At 37.1% G+C, this 14,128-nt stretch overlaps 1 protein-coding gene across 1 annotated transcript in view; it reads left to right on the top strand.

The window, feature by feature from the left end:
* GTF2E2 (general transcription factor IIE subunit 2) overlaps window positions 1-14,128 on the top strand; it is a gene marked incomplete at both ends in the record, with an annotated part of 58,548 nt that overhangs the window by 27,044 nt on the left and 17,376 nt on the right. The window contains 2 exons of the mRNA XM_084231886.1: window positions 6,385-6,492; window positions 8,093-8,275. Coding sequence (XP_084088012.1) covers window positions 6,385-6,492; window positions 8,093-8,275 — 291 coding nt within the window. The remainder of the gene's footprint in view (window positions 1-6,384; window positions 6,493-8,092; window positions 8,276-14,128) is intronic.

Below are 14,128 nucleotides of genomic sequence, written 5' to 3' on the forward strand. Positions count from 1 at the left end.
GTACATCCCTAGTAGTGGAATTGCTGGATCATAAGGTAGCTCCATTTTTAGTAGGCTGAGGAACCTCCAGACAGCTTTCCATGGTGGTTGGACCAGTTTGCACTCCCACCAGCAATGTCGGAGAGTTCCTTTTTCGCCGCATCCTCGCCAACATTTGTTGTTGCTTGTTATTTTGATACGTACAGCACTTTTTCCTAAAAGATATATTTATTCATACAAGAGCTGGGGTACAGGCCAAAGATGCGGGGGGTGAGAGGACTCATCGGAGACAGAGTGGGAAACAGAACAGGCAGACTGACTGAAAACACTGCTAAGGGGAGCAGTGGGCGAGACAGGAGAGGTCTCCTGCGCCATGTGGGTTGCTCCCTGGCCGACTGGGGATCAAACTTGTGCTGCAGAGGCTGTGGATTGCTCATAGTGCAGTGCTTAACCCCTTGCACCACCAGGGAGTCCCTTAAAGCACTTTTGTAATTCACCTTTGAACTTAAATGTTCTTTAAAGAACGCCTCTGCTAAGGCTTTTGTTTGTTTTTCTTTATGTGACACATTAATGTGCTTAAGTGCACGTTTTTGTTTAATAAAGCAAATCATTTTTGTTGCATCATTCATGGCATTTTCCTTTTTATTTTTTTTAAGATTATGCATATGAGAACTGGGGTACAGGCTATAGGTACGGGGGTGGGGGTGAGAGGACTCATTGGAGACAGAGTGGGGAACAGAACATGCAGACTCAAATAAACTGCTGAGGGGAGCATGGGCAAGACAGGAAAGGTCTGCTGTATCATGTGGGTAGCATCCTGGCTGGCTGGGGATCGAACTCTGCTGCAGAGGCTGCGGATAGCTTCACAGTGCTGTGCTTAACCCCTTATGCCACCAGGAAGGCCCCATTCATGGCATTTTTCATTTAATTTCCAAGGGTTTTTGTTTTTGGTACTAGTACCTCTTTGAAGAAAGCAAAGTTTTGTGACAGATTTTTTTTGTTTGTTTTAATGAAAGAGAGGTAAGCCAAGGAAACAAACCAGATGCCCAAAAATAGATGACTGGTGGCCTCCCCGGTGGCGCAGTGGTTAAGCGCTGGGTTGCGAAGCTGCCTGCAGCCTCTGCAGCGCCAGTTCGATCCCCGGCTGCTCCCCGGCCACCTGAGGAGGGTCCCACATAGCGCGCAGACCTCTCCTGCTGCCCACCGCTCCCCTCAGCAGTGTACTTCGGTCCTTCTGCCTGCTCTGCTCCCCGCTCTGGCTCTGGTGAATTCTCTCACCCTCACGTGCTTCTGACTGTACCCAGTGCTTGTATAAACAAACAAATAAATCTTTAAAAAAAAAATAGATGACTGGACCAAGAAGATGTGGTATATATACACAATGGAATATTATTCAGCAATCAAAAAAGATAGACTCGGGGGGTGGGGGGCAGGAGGGGAGAGATTGGGGTCAGAATGGGGGGGTTGCAATTGTATGGGGGAATATAAAAATAAAATTTATGTTAAAAAAATTATACTGGAATCGAAAAAAAAAAAAGATAGACTCATGCCATTCACAGCAATTTGGATGGAGCTGGAAGGGATCATGCTCAGTGAAATAAACCAGAAAGAAAAAGAAAAATACTGGGTGATTTCACTTTTAGGAGGAATGTAAAGGATCCAAATAAGGGATCAGGAAAGTAAATAATCAGTAATTATAATAAAGTAAATATCAAAATTAGCAGGCAACTATAAACCAGAGACAATTCTACAGGGGGAAGAATGGATTAGGATCATAATGGGTGGAAGCGCATAGGTACTAGGGTGATGGTATGTGGTGAATTGGTGGTGGGAATTTCACGGGAACTATAACCGAGATGAGAAAGTAGACATTGTACAAAAATGAAGAATGTTGTAAAAAAAAAATTATAACAGTACTCCATATATAAAAAAAATAATAAAAAAGAGAGAAGGGCCTTCCTGGTGACAGCAGTTTGAGCACAGTGCTGTGAAGCTGTCAGCCGCCTTTGCAGCATGGGTTCGATTCCTGGCAGGCCAGAGAGATGCCCACAGGGCGCAGCAGACCTCTCCTGCCTCGCCTGCTGTTCTTCTCAGCAGTGTCTTGGGTCCTCCTGCCTGTTCTGCTCCCTGCCGTGTCTCTGGTGAATTCTCTTGCCCTCCCGTGCCTGTGGCCTGTACCCCTGTGCTTGTATAAATAAATATTTAAAAACAAAAAAAAAAAAACAAGAGAAGTAAAACTTTGCATTGGGTCAGTCAGCCATTGAGGGACAGATCAGTGAGGACACCAGTGCTGTTTCTTCAGCACAGAACTTTGTTTCCAAATATGAAGAAGCCACATTAAGTAAGTCCTACCCTTTGCTTGTTTGTTGAAATTCTTTGCAGCAGAGTAGCTTTCTTGAAATTTATCATCCTTTCAAAATGTTACTACATGGCATTTATTGGTGAAATTTTGTTGATTTGTCAAGCTGGATAGAGAGGCTGTTGTTTCTCACTTTATTAAACAAACCTCGTCAACATGTCATTAATTTATCAACTTAAATTGAGAGTAGAGCTTTTCATTATTCATACTATGCAACTTTAGTTAGTATCATTTGACATTATTAAGTTCCCACTAATGGTGATTCCTTACCCCCCCTTCCTGGATAATAAATTCTAATAATAACTTGCTACTTACTTCCTGGGCCTTTTCACTGAATGTGAAATTTTTTTTTAACAAAAAGTTTATTTACTGTTTGGTTTGAGATTCAAATAGCTTTTTAAAATAGCAAATACTTTGACTTGTGTAATGACTGCAATTTAAGTGTCTTCAGTTTTGCTAGATCATTTTAAAATTGTTTGCTACAGACAATGTATTGGATACAAACATATCCAATCCAGGGAATTGGATACCCTGGATTACTAGCCTATTGTAAAAGCACTGATTAATAGCTCTCATATTAAGGGTAGAGCTTTTCTTTTGTATCTCTTGTTGCACTGGTGCAGTGAAATGGCTCAAAATATTGTTACTAATCTTATTTGTTCTCAAACCCAGCTTAGAATCCTCATTTGTCACAAGTCTCATCTTCATAAGTTATCACTCTGAACTATCAGACATGTCTATAAAACATGCTAATAAATTATAAAACCACAGGTACTAATCCTTAACTCAGAACATGAAAAAAATTTGAGATCTTCACAACATATATTACTTCTATTACTTCATGATCCACATTTTATCACATTACAACAGCAAAGCAGCAGGGGGCAGCTGAGACCTATTGTGTGAAAATTCCTTGTTTAGCATAAACATTTCCTTCAGATTTCCTGTGATACCAGCATAGTATGTTTCCTCCATAAGCCAGTTGGCCGCTGTATAAGGCGGAGGTTGTGGGAGGTAACTTGGACAGGAGTTGCTAACATTGTCGGCCTACTGTGTTCCCACTTGTGCAGTATAAAGTTTACCAACTATAAGTGGCTTTTCTTTGTCTGATCAAAAACTGATCATAAGTTCAGCCAAACGATGATAGCCCTACTTGCATATTGTCTTATGATGCTAAGTGGCTCCCAAAGGACTCATTAACATCACTGTTTAGTAGTTGCGCAAATTGTAGATGATATGATTATTAAGTACATAGAGAAGCTGAGTGAATATACCAACTATTGGAATTAAGTGTATTTAATAAGGTCACTAAATTCAAGAGTAATATACAAAAACTACAAATTTGCAAGAAAAGGTGAAATAAAATATGAAATATAGTACACCATAAAATCATCCTATACTTAGTTATCTCTTTACAGAAAACTAAGTGTAGCTGCTATTATGTGTAGACTATTATTTACTCTCAATAAGTGCTCCAATTTTCTTTTATCATTCTTAACTCTTGATCTAAGAGCAAGAAACAAGGAAGCAATTTTGAATTTTTGAGGTTTTTGTCTCTTATTGCTGATTATTTTGTTGTAATAGCTTTTCACTTGACAGCCTGATGATAGCTGTGTTTTTGGCTTCTTGTTTTTGTAGCTCAGTGAAAGTGAATAGGCTTTTTCATACATTGAGTACTACTGTCTTTGAGCTTGTTCTGATTAAAAAAATTACCATTTGTTTTAAATTTAAGAAAGCAAACAGTAATACCAGTGCTAGTGCTATTTTTTTTCTTGAGCTGTATTCATTCTTTGCTTATATTTCCAGATTAACTTGACCTTTTGATAATTTTGTATTTGATTGTATTTTTGTTGCAATTTTGATTTATATTTGTAAGAGAAAAAAAATTTAAGAAATTTTGATTTTTTAAAAATATTTTAAGAAAATGAAAATATCAGATTTGTTAATCATCATAGTAGAGACTATGGAATAATTATTTTCAAAGACTTGATTTGGCTGCCTTACACCAGTAAATCTACCCTTAATGCCTTGATTTCTTCTAATGTAGGCTATGTACTTCCATATCCAAAATATGCACAGAGGGGCTCTCCAGTGGTGCAGCAGGTTGAGAGCAGTGCTGTGGAGCTCACCGCAGCCTCTGCAGCTCTGGTTCGATTCCAGGGAGATTCCCATATTGCACGGCAGACTTCTCCTGTCTCGCCCACCCACTGCTCTCAGCAGTGTATTTCGGTCCTTCTGCCTGTTCTGCTCTCTGCGCTGTCTCTGGTAAATTCTCTCACCCTCCCTCACCTCTGGCCTGTACCCAGTGCTTGTATAAATAAATAAATCTTAAAAAAGCACAGAAATATTGCGTACATCCAAAATAATCAACATATCAGTGTAATATACTATATTGAACTCTGATTTGTTTGACCACCCTTACTCAGATTTTTCTGGCTTATTGTTTTTTAAAGATTATTCATGCATGGGCCTCCCCGGTGGCGCAGCGGTTGAGCGCTGGGTTGCGAAGCTGCCCGCGGCCTCTGCGGCGCCGGTTCCATCCCAGGCTGCTCCCCGGCCACCGGAGGAGGGTCCCACATGGTGCGCAGACCCCTCCTGCCGCCCGCTGCTCCCCTCAGCAGTGTACTTCGGTCCTTCTGCCTGCTCTGCTCCCTGCTCTGGCTCTGGTGAATTCTCTCACCCTCCCGCGCTTCTGACTGTACCCAGTGCATGTATAAACAAAACAAACAAACAAGCAGACAAATAAATAAATGGAACATGCCTCTATTAAAAAAAAATTTAAAAAAAAATAAAGATTATTCATGCATACAAGAACCAGGGTACAGGCCAGATGTGCGGGAGGGTGAGAGGAGTCACCAGAGATAGAGCGGGAACAGAACCAGCAGACTGACTGAAATACACTGCTGAGGGGAGCAGCAGGTGAGACAGGAGAGGTCTGCTGTGCCATGTGGGTATTACCCTGGCTGGCCGGGATTGAACACTCGCTGCAGAGGCTGCAGACAGCCCCATAGTGCTGCGTTCAACCGGCTGCGCCACCAGCAAGGCCCAGATTTTTCTGACTTCATGTGTGCTAATGGTCTGTACTGATACTACATGTATATTACAATCTTTTGCACAAATTAGAAATTAAAAATTGAGAAAAATGATAAGGAATGTTTAAAATAATTTAAAAATTTTTAAAAGCTCTTGCTGACTGAAAGCAATATGATTGAATATATATCACTTCTGAATATCTTCATTTAATCTTTTCTTATAAAGTGATTTCAACATTGTATTTTAAGTTTAGTATACTTGTGTGTATATATATAGTATTTACAATATATTTGGATCCTGGGTTTTAATTGCTGACGTAACTAGAAACAAAGCCTCACAAATATAGATCTAAAGGGAAGAAAGTACTTACTAGTTTCCTATTCCTGCTGTAACAAATTACCACAAACTTAGTGATTTAAGCACAAGTCCATTACCTTTTAATTTTGGAAGTCAGATGTCCAGAATCAGTCCTCTTTTGATAATCACTTTGGGTTGTTTCTAATTTACTTTTACAAACAATGTTGTAGTGATCTTACCACTTTTCTGTATTCTGGTATGTCTGTAGGTTAAATTCCTAGAAATGAAATTACTGGATCAAAGGGTTTAAATGCATTTGTTTATATTTCCAAACTGCCCTCACTACAAGTGTATCAATTTGCATTCTTATCAGCAGTTTGAGAATGGGTCTATTCCTTATAGCTTCACCAGTAGTCATCAAACATGGATTTTTTTTGCCAGAGTGATAGATGAAACATATCTTGGTGTAAATTGTCTATTTTTCCATATGCTTTAAGGTCATTTGCATTTCTTTTTCTGTGATCTGTGTGTTCTGTTTTTGAGTTTTGTTAACAGGTTTTTGGAGTTGTTATCTATTCTCTATAGATCTCTATCACTATATTTGTACTGCTTTCAGTAAGACTGGTTTTAAGCTCCTGAAAAGATACCTTTATTTGTAGCTATTAACTGATCTAACAGTTTAAAACTGTCTTCTAATAGTAATTTTCTCTCAATAGACGAGGCATCAGCAAGGAGATACACATCCTCTAACTTTAGAAGAAATCTTGGATGAAACACAACATCTAGACATTGGGCTAAAGCAGAAACAATGGCTAATGACTGAGGTAGGACTGCGCTTAAAATATCATTAAAATATTAGTTGATTACCATGAAATATATGCTATAACTAGTGTTTGTAATATGCTAAAATCTGATTATTTTTACTTTTTCTTGAATTAGGATAGGGCATTTAAAAAAACATACCCAGTTATAAGTTTGGTAGATTTATTAGTATTCACATAATCTTATGTATCTATTTAAAAGTGTTAGAGACTTAAGCATAAATGTTGAAGTCAGTCATACCAATCCATTTAAAGTTTTACAGAATAACTGCTGCTTATTTTGAATTGCTAAATTTATGTTATGTGTTTGTAAGTTGTGTTGTTTTCATATTTGTTTTAGGAAATTTAAAGCATGAAGTATTACAGGGATAGCAAGATATTTTTGTTAAGCTAGATAGTGGTTACACTATTAATGTACCATGGCTTGGTAGTGATGTTATTGCTCCCTCTGTCAGGTTACTTGGAAAAATAATTATGAACATTGTGGATTATATACAACATTGGGAAAAAAAGAAACCCCGAAACAGTGACCATGCAAACTTGGAAATGAGATATTTTTTTAAAATGAGATATTTTTTTAAAAATCGAGATATTTGCCTCACTTTTTGTTTAACATGAAATGACAAGAAGACTACTTGCCAGGATCATTGCTGTATTTTAAAGACTGAATGCAAAAATTCCTAAAATATTAATCAGTTATTTTATCAAGCAAATTATAGTCCTTGATTTTTATAATATAAGCCAGTTAATAAGTATTGTAGCTCACTATATTAGTGTTTCACAGATGGTGCTAATCACATTTAAATTTTGTTACTTTACCTAATCTTGGAATTTCATAGATGACTGACATTAAAGGTTATTATTACTACTACTATTTTCTCCCTCCTTCTTTCTGTGTTTTTTTCTCTTTCTCCTTTCAGGGTCAGGCTGGCAGCTGCAGAAGAAAATAAATAGGGTTGCTCTTTCTTCAAGAGCTTTCCTTCTGATATTAGCTGTACAACAGAACTGACTAGGAACATAATTATATTCAATAATTCCTGCATTCCTACTCAGTTTCATTCTCAAGCTGACATTTATAGGTAAATTTTTTATATGCACTAGTCTAGTCCTTTTTAATTCCTTTACAGCTGCTAGTGCCAGTTGATAACAGTGGGGTTGACTGATTGTTGATGAGTTCTTTCCAGGATAATGTTTCTCACATCATAATACCAAAATGCCATAAACTATACTTTGAGGGTGGGCTAGGCAGTTCCCAGTTCACTTTGTCTATTAATGTTAGTATGCATTTCATTCTTCTGGCTTCCAAAGAAATATGGGTACAGTTTTCTTCAAAGCAGTTGGGATAAAATGATTTATTTCTCATCCAAAGAATTTGTGTAGATAATAAGCAGTTTCTTTTATAAAATGTGAGCACCATACTGATCTCTGCCATTGTTTTGGATCCTGGACATCCAGTATCTTTAGATCTGCTAATTAATACTCAAGATGTTTATAATTTGCTACTATATTGGGTATGGTTACTTTAAAAATAATTAGTAGAATTTAAGAATGTATATATGGTGTTTCCTTTTGTTAATATATCCAAATTGTGTCACTGTTACAGGCTTTAGTCAATAATCCAAAAATTGAAGTAATAGATGGAAAGTATGCCTTCAAACCCAAGTACAAGGTGAAAGATAAGAAGTCACTACTTAGACTCTTAGATAATCATGACCAGCGGGGCTTAGGAGGAATTCTTTTAGAAGACATAGAGGAAGCGTTGCCCAATTCCCAGAAAGCAGTCAAGGTAACCCCACTTTCCTTTCTGTGCTTTATTAAAGTTTGTTTAATAATGTGTTTGTGGTTTTAAAAAAGTAAAAACTAAAATATTTTTAAAGCCTCTATCATGGGGTTGTGGTAAGCCAGTTGAGCTGGAATTTGTGCTTTATGCTACAGAGGAGGACAGAATGTAGCAATTTTTATGTTCCTTTTACAACTCCCTTTTATGTTATATGATTAATTGATTCTTTAGAATATTTCTGGAAAGTTTTTGTCAAAAACAATAGTGTTTTTTTCATAAGTTATGTTTGTATCTGAGAGCTAGTTCAACAACACCGGTAGATATTGTTAACTTGGGCAACCAAAGGCATAAAAACACAAAGGTATTGATTAATAACTTGGCTGTTATAAATCTCTAAAGGAGCTATCAGTAAAAGTCATACTTAAACAATTTACATTTCCATTTTAAATGTGGAACTCATGCTTATTTCTTTTCACAGTTGTTAATGATTGATGCTAATCTTTAAGCAGCTTCACTTTCTTTTGCTACCTGTGAAATAAAACTTGCCCTTTCTTGCCTCTGTTTATAATTCAGTTACACATATATTAGACCTTTGGGGTTATCTCACAAGTCTCTGAGGCTCTGTGTTTCAGTATTTTTCTATTTGTTTTTTCTTGTTCTAGACAATGTATTGTCAAGTGCACTGTTCTTCATCTCTGATTTGTTAAGCCCAATTGGTAAATTAATTTTAGAAATTGTCTTTTTTTTTCCATTCTTATTTCTGTTTCTTTGCTGAAGTTTTCTGTTTTTTCATTTATTTTAAGCACATTTTCCGTTATACTATTGAGTACAGTTTCTTAGCACTGCTTAAAATCCTCCTGATCTTGGTCCTCCCCAGTGGCGCAGCGGTTGAGCGCTGGGTTGCGAAGCTGCCCGCGGCCTCTGCGGCGCCGGTTCGATCCCCGGCTGCTCCCCGGCCACCGGAGGAGGGTCCCACATGGTGCGCAGACCTCTCCTGCCGCCCACTGCTCCCCTCAGCAGTGTACTTCGGTCCTTCTGCCTGCTCTGCTCCCTGCTCTGGTGAATTCTCTCACCCTCCTGCACTTCTGACTGTACCCAGTGCATGTATAAACAAAACAAACAAACAAACAAACAAACAAATAAATAAAAAAAATGCCTCTATTAAAAAAAAAAATCCTCCTGATCTTATGTCTAGTTCTTTAATCCATTTTGAGTTGGTTTTTGTGCATGGTGTGAGGTAGTAGTCAAGCTTCATTCTTTTGCATGTAGCGACCTAGTTTTCCCAGCACTGTTTATTGAACAAACTTTCTTTGCTCCAGTGCATATTCTTTGCTCCTTTGTCAAAGATTAGTTGACCATAAATCTGTGGGTTTATTTCTGGATTTTCTATTCGGTGCCATTGGTCTGTGCATCTGTTCTTGTTCCAATACCATGTAGTTTTGATTATTATGGCTTTGTAGTATAGTTTGAAATCTGGGAGTGTGATGCCTCCATTCCCTTCTTTTTTTTTTTTTTTTTTTCAGGAGGGCTTTGGCTATTTGGGATTTTCGGTGGCTCCATATGAATTTCATCAATATTTGTTCTATTTCTTTGAAGAATGACATTGAAATTTTTATTAGTATAGCATTGAATCTGTAAATTGCTTTTGGTAGGATGGCCATTTTGATAATGGTAATTCTTCCAGTTGATGAGCAGAATATTATTCAGCAATCAAAAAAGATAAACTCATGCAATTTGCAGCAACATGAATGGAGCTGGAAGGGATCATGCTCTCAGCGAAATAAGCCAGAAAGAAAAAGAAAAATACTGGATAGTCTCACTCATAGCAGGAATTTAGAAAACCTAAATAAGGGACCAGGAAAAAGATTATAATAAAGAAAAAATCAAAATCAACAAGCAACTATAAACCAGAGACACACTGAAGGGGGGCAGGGGCTGGGAGAGGAAGGATTAAGGTCAAAATACAGGGGGTGCAGTTGTATGGGGAATATAACCAAAATGAAAATGCATTGTGCAAAAATGAAAAATGATGTAAGAATTATATAAAATAAAATACTAAAAAAAAATCCTCCTGATTTAATTCTAATTGAATCATCTTGGGGTTGGTCTAAACAGACTCTTTTAAAAGAGTATGGATCATGTTTTCCTGTTTCTTCAGACATCTTGTAAATTTCTGGTGAGTCTTGGACATTGTGAATTTTTTGAGTAAAGACTCAGTATTCTATTAGATTCCTTCAAAGAGGGTTTTATTTTATAAGTGGGCATATATCTTGACTATACTCAAACTCCAAACTTTGTCTCCTTGCTGTGGGTTGCATATGACATACCTATTTTAACTCTTGCGTGTAATCTTTTCCATTCATGAATAGGTCAAGGCAGACAGAAATTTGAGAAGAATTTATACCCTTTCTACCTTACTTTTTTCTAGAGTTTCCCTTTTTGATTTCTGTCTGCATGGTTGCCTTGTTTTCTAGTTTTTCACTTCATAAACACTGAGGATTTCTTTCTGAATTTTAGCTGTTTGAGTCTGCCCTCAGCCATTTCTTCTAATTAAAGTCACCTCCTCCACTTTTTTGCCTGCCATTTTTTAATGAAATATAATTTACCTGTAATGTTAATTTCAGGTGTATTACATAATGCTTTGATATTTGTACATATTGCAAAATTACCTAGCTATTTTTCATACCCATATAAAGTTACATTTTTTTTAAATCACGTGCTTTGTATTTTAATTTTAATTTTTAAAATGTAGTTCTTTTTTCTTACATTGTTGATTTTTAGACAACATATGGTTTCTCCTTTCAAGTATGGTTACTGTAGTTTCCCACCATCAAGGCGCCGGTAGTCCATCACGATATTCCCTTGTGTTCTCTTCCCCCCCCTTTTTTTTTTTTTTTTTTTTTATAGAGGCATGTTTTTTTTATTTATTTATTTATTTATTTTATTTTGTTTGTTTGTTTTGTTTTTGTTTATACATGCACTGGGTACAGTCAGAAGCGCGGGAGGGTGAGAGAATTCACCAGAGCCAGAGCGGGAGGCAGAGCAGGCAGAAGGACCGAAGTACACTGCTGAGGGGAGCAGCGGGCGGCAGGAGAGGTCTGCGCGCCATGCGGGACCCTCCTCCGGTGGCCGGGGAGCAGCCGGGGATTGAACCGGCGCCACAGAGGCCGCGGGCAGCCTCGCAACCCAGCGCTCAACCGCTGCGCCACCTGGGAGGCCCTCTTCCCCCCTTTTTTCACCCCTCCTCATCTGCTCCTTCTCCCCTCCTGGATGCCTCATATCTATGGTTTGTCTTTGACCCTTTGTTTGATTTTTCTGTATTTCACATAAAAGTGAAACCAAATGATACTTATCTTTTTCCTTCTAAATTATTTCATTTAGCATTATCTTTTCAAGTTCCGTTCATGTTGCTGCAGATGGCATGAGTTTATTTTTTTGATCACCGAGTAAAATTCCATTGTGCATATATACCACATTTTCTTGATCTGTTTATCTGTTTTGGGATATTCAGATTGTTTCCATATCTTGGCTATTGTAAATAGTGCTGCAGTAACAGAGTTACAGGTTTCCTTTTGAATTAGTGTTTTTGTGTTGTTTGGATAGTTTGCTAGGAGTGGAATAGCTGCGGTGTATGGCAGATGCGTTTCTAGTGTTTTGAGGAACCTCTGCTTCCCATAGGGGCTGGACTAGTTTACATTCCCATTAGCAGTGTAAGAGCTTTCCTTTTTCTCTACATCCCGGCTAGCATTCGTTACTGGTTTAATATTGGCTATTTGTGTGGTGTGAGGTGGGATCTCATTGTGGTTTTGATTTGCGTTTCTTTGATAATTTTTTTCTTATGGGGACTTTTAAGATCTCTTAGCAACATTCAAATATGTAACACAGTATTTTTGACTATAGACATGCTATATATTACATCCCTATAACTTGTTTATTTTGTCACTGAAAGTTTTTACTTTTTGATCTATTTAACCCATTTTGCTCACCTTCTCAACGCCCTGACTCTGGTAACCACCAGTGTTCTCTGTATCTATGAGCTTGGTTGTTTTGTTTTTCAGATTTCACATTCAAGTGAAATTATATGGTAATTTGTCTTTATCTGACTTATTTCACTTCGGGTAAGACCCTCAAGATGTTGTCCCAAATGGTAATATAATTTACAGGTAGGGAGATGATACCTCCAGCTTTGTTCTTTCTCAAGATTGCTTTGGCTATTGGGGTCAGAAGTTGATTTTTTCAAATGTCTTGTACATAGTTCATATTAGCAGTAGGAGGGTTGGTACCTTACGACCTATTTGACCATTACTAGAAGCAGAATGCTCTTAAGATTTTTAACTTAACAGTGTTTAAACATAACCTGCACAAATGTTATAAATAATGTCCTAAAAGTTGATATATTGTGCACTTTATAGTATGTTGAAGGGTAGTACTACTGAAGCCTAGCTTGACAGTTGAATGTTTCCTGCTCTACTCTTTTCTACCATTTTGATATGGGCTGTATTGTTACTGTGCAGTAGACTTTTCATTACATTCTAAAGTAGGACAGTGTTAAAAACTAATAATTGTATATTTTAATTAATTTTGTGATATAAAGTCATGTTAACACGCTATCTTTAGTGGCTCTTTTGCCTAATGATTTTAGCTGAAAGGTCATGAAAACACATGATTACTCATTTTCAGGCAGGCCTGTTTCCTAATTAATCAAAATCCAGTATTTTTATTTTCAAAAATGTGAAGATGTGTTTTTCAAGGGAGTTTTTTGGCATAGCTTTCTCTGTGTTGCTTCCTTCAATACTTGGTAGAGATTGAATATAACTATTACTCTCATTTTGTTGACCATAAAGTGCTTTGAAGAACTGCTCAGTGCTAGCAAGGAGCCAACAGGATTCTGATAAAGCAAGAAACCAGAGAATGAGGCAAACCAGTGACTATTTTACCTTACTCATTCTTCAGTAATTGCATTTGGAGGGTTTTCTAATAATTAACTTAAAAAAATTAACTTCTAGTATTATCTTACTAGGCCAATGTGCAACTGTAATATGACACACTAATTTTAAGGTGACGTGTTGAATCAGCTCTCTGTAGGAGTGATTTTTTTAATTGTAAAAACAAGACAAATTTAACACCTTAAGCATTGTTAAGTGTACAGTTTAATAGTGTTCAGTATATTCACATTGTTTTACAAAAGAATTCTAGAACTTACGCATTTTGTAAAAGTGAAATATTTCTTTGAATCCTTACTTTCAATAGCTATTATATGACAGTTCCTTTTCTCCTCTTCCCTCAGTCCCTGGCAACCACCATTTGATTCCTCTAAGTACTGCAGATAAATGGACTTGTAGAATATTGTCTTTATGATTAGTATTTTACTTAGCATAATGTTTGCAAGGTTTATGCCTGGTGGGGCTTCTGAATTTCCCTTTTTTTAAGACTGACTAATACTCCATTACATGTATATTCCATATTGTACTTCTCCATCTCTTGATGGGTACTTCAGTTCCTTCCATGTTTATCTATTAGTAAGTAATACTACTATCAATATAGATATATGACTATCTTTGTGAGACCCTGCTTTCAATTCCTTAGGGTATATACCTAGAAGTGGACTTGCTGGATCATGTACTTGTATTTTTATATTTCGAAGAAACCACCCTACTGTTTTCATGGTAGTTGTGATATTTTACTTCTCTACCAGCAGTGCACAAGGATTCCAGTTTTTTCACATCTTTATCAATGCTTGTTTTCTTCAGATGGTATCTCATTGTAGGTTTGATTTGTGTTTCCCTAATTATTAGTGACGTTGAACATCTTGTCATGTGTTTATTGGCTGCTTTTGTATATTTGGAGAAATGTCTGTTC

The sequence above is a fragment of the Talpa europaea genome, assembly GCF_964194135.1.
Source record: "Talpa europaea genome assembly, chromosome: 4".
In the NCBI taxonomy this organism is placed as follows: domain Eukaryota; kingdom Metazoa; phylum Chordata; class Mammalia; order Eulipotyphla; family Talpidae; genus Talpa; species Talpa europaea.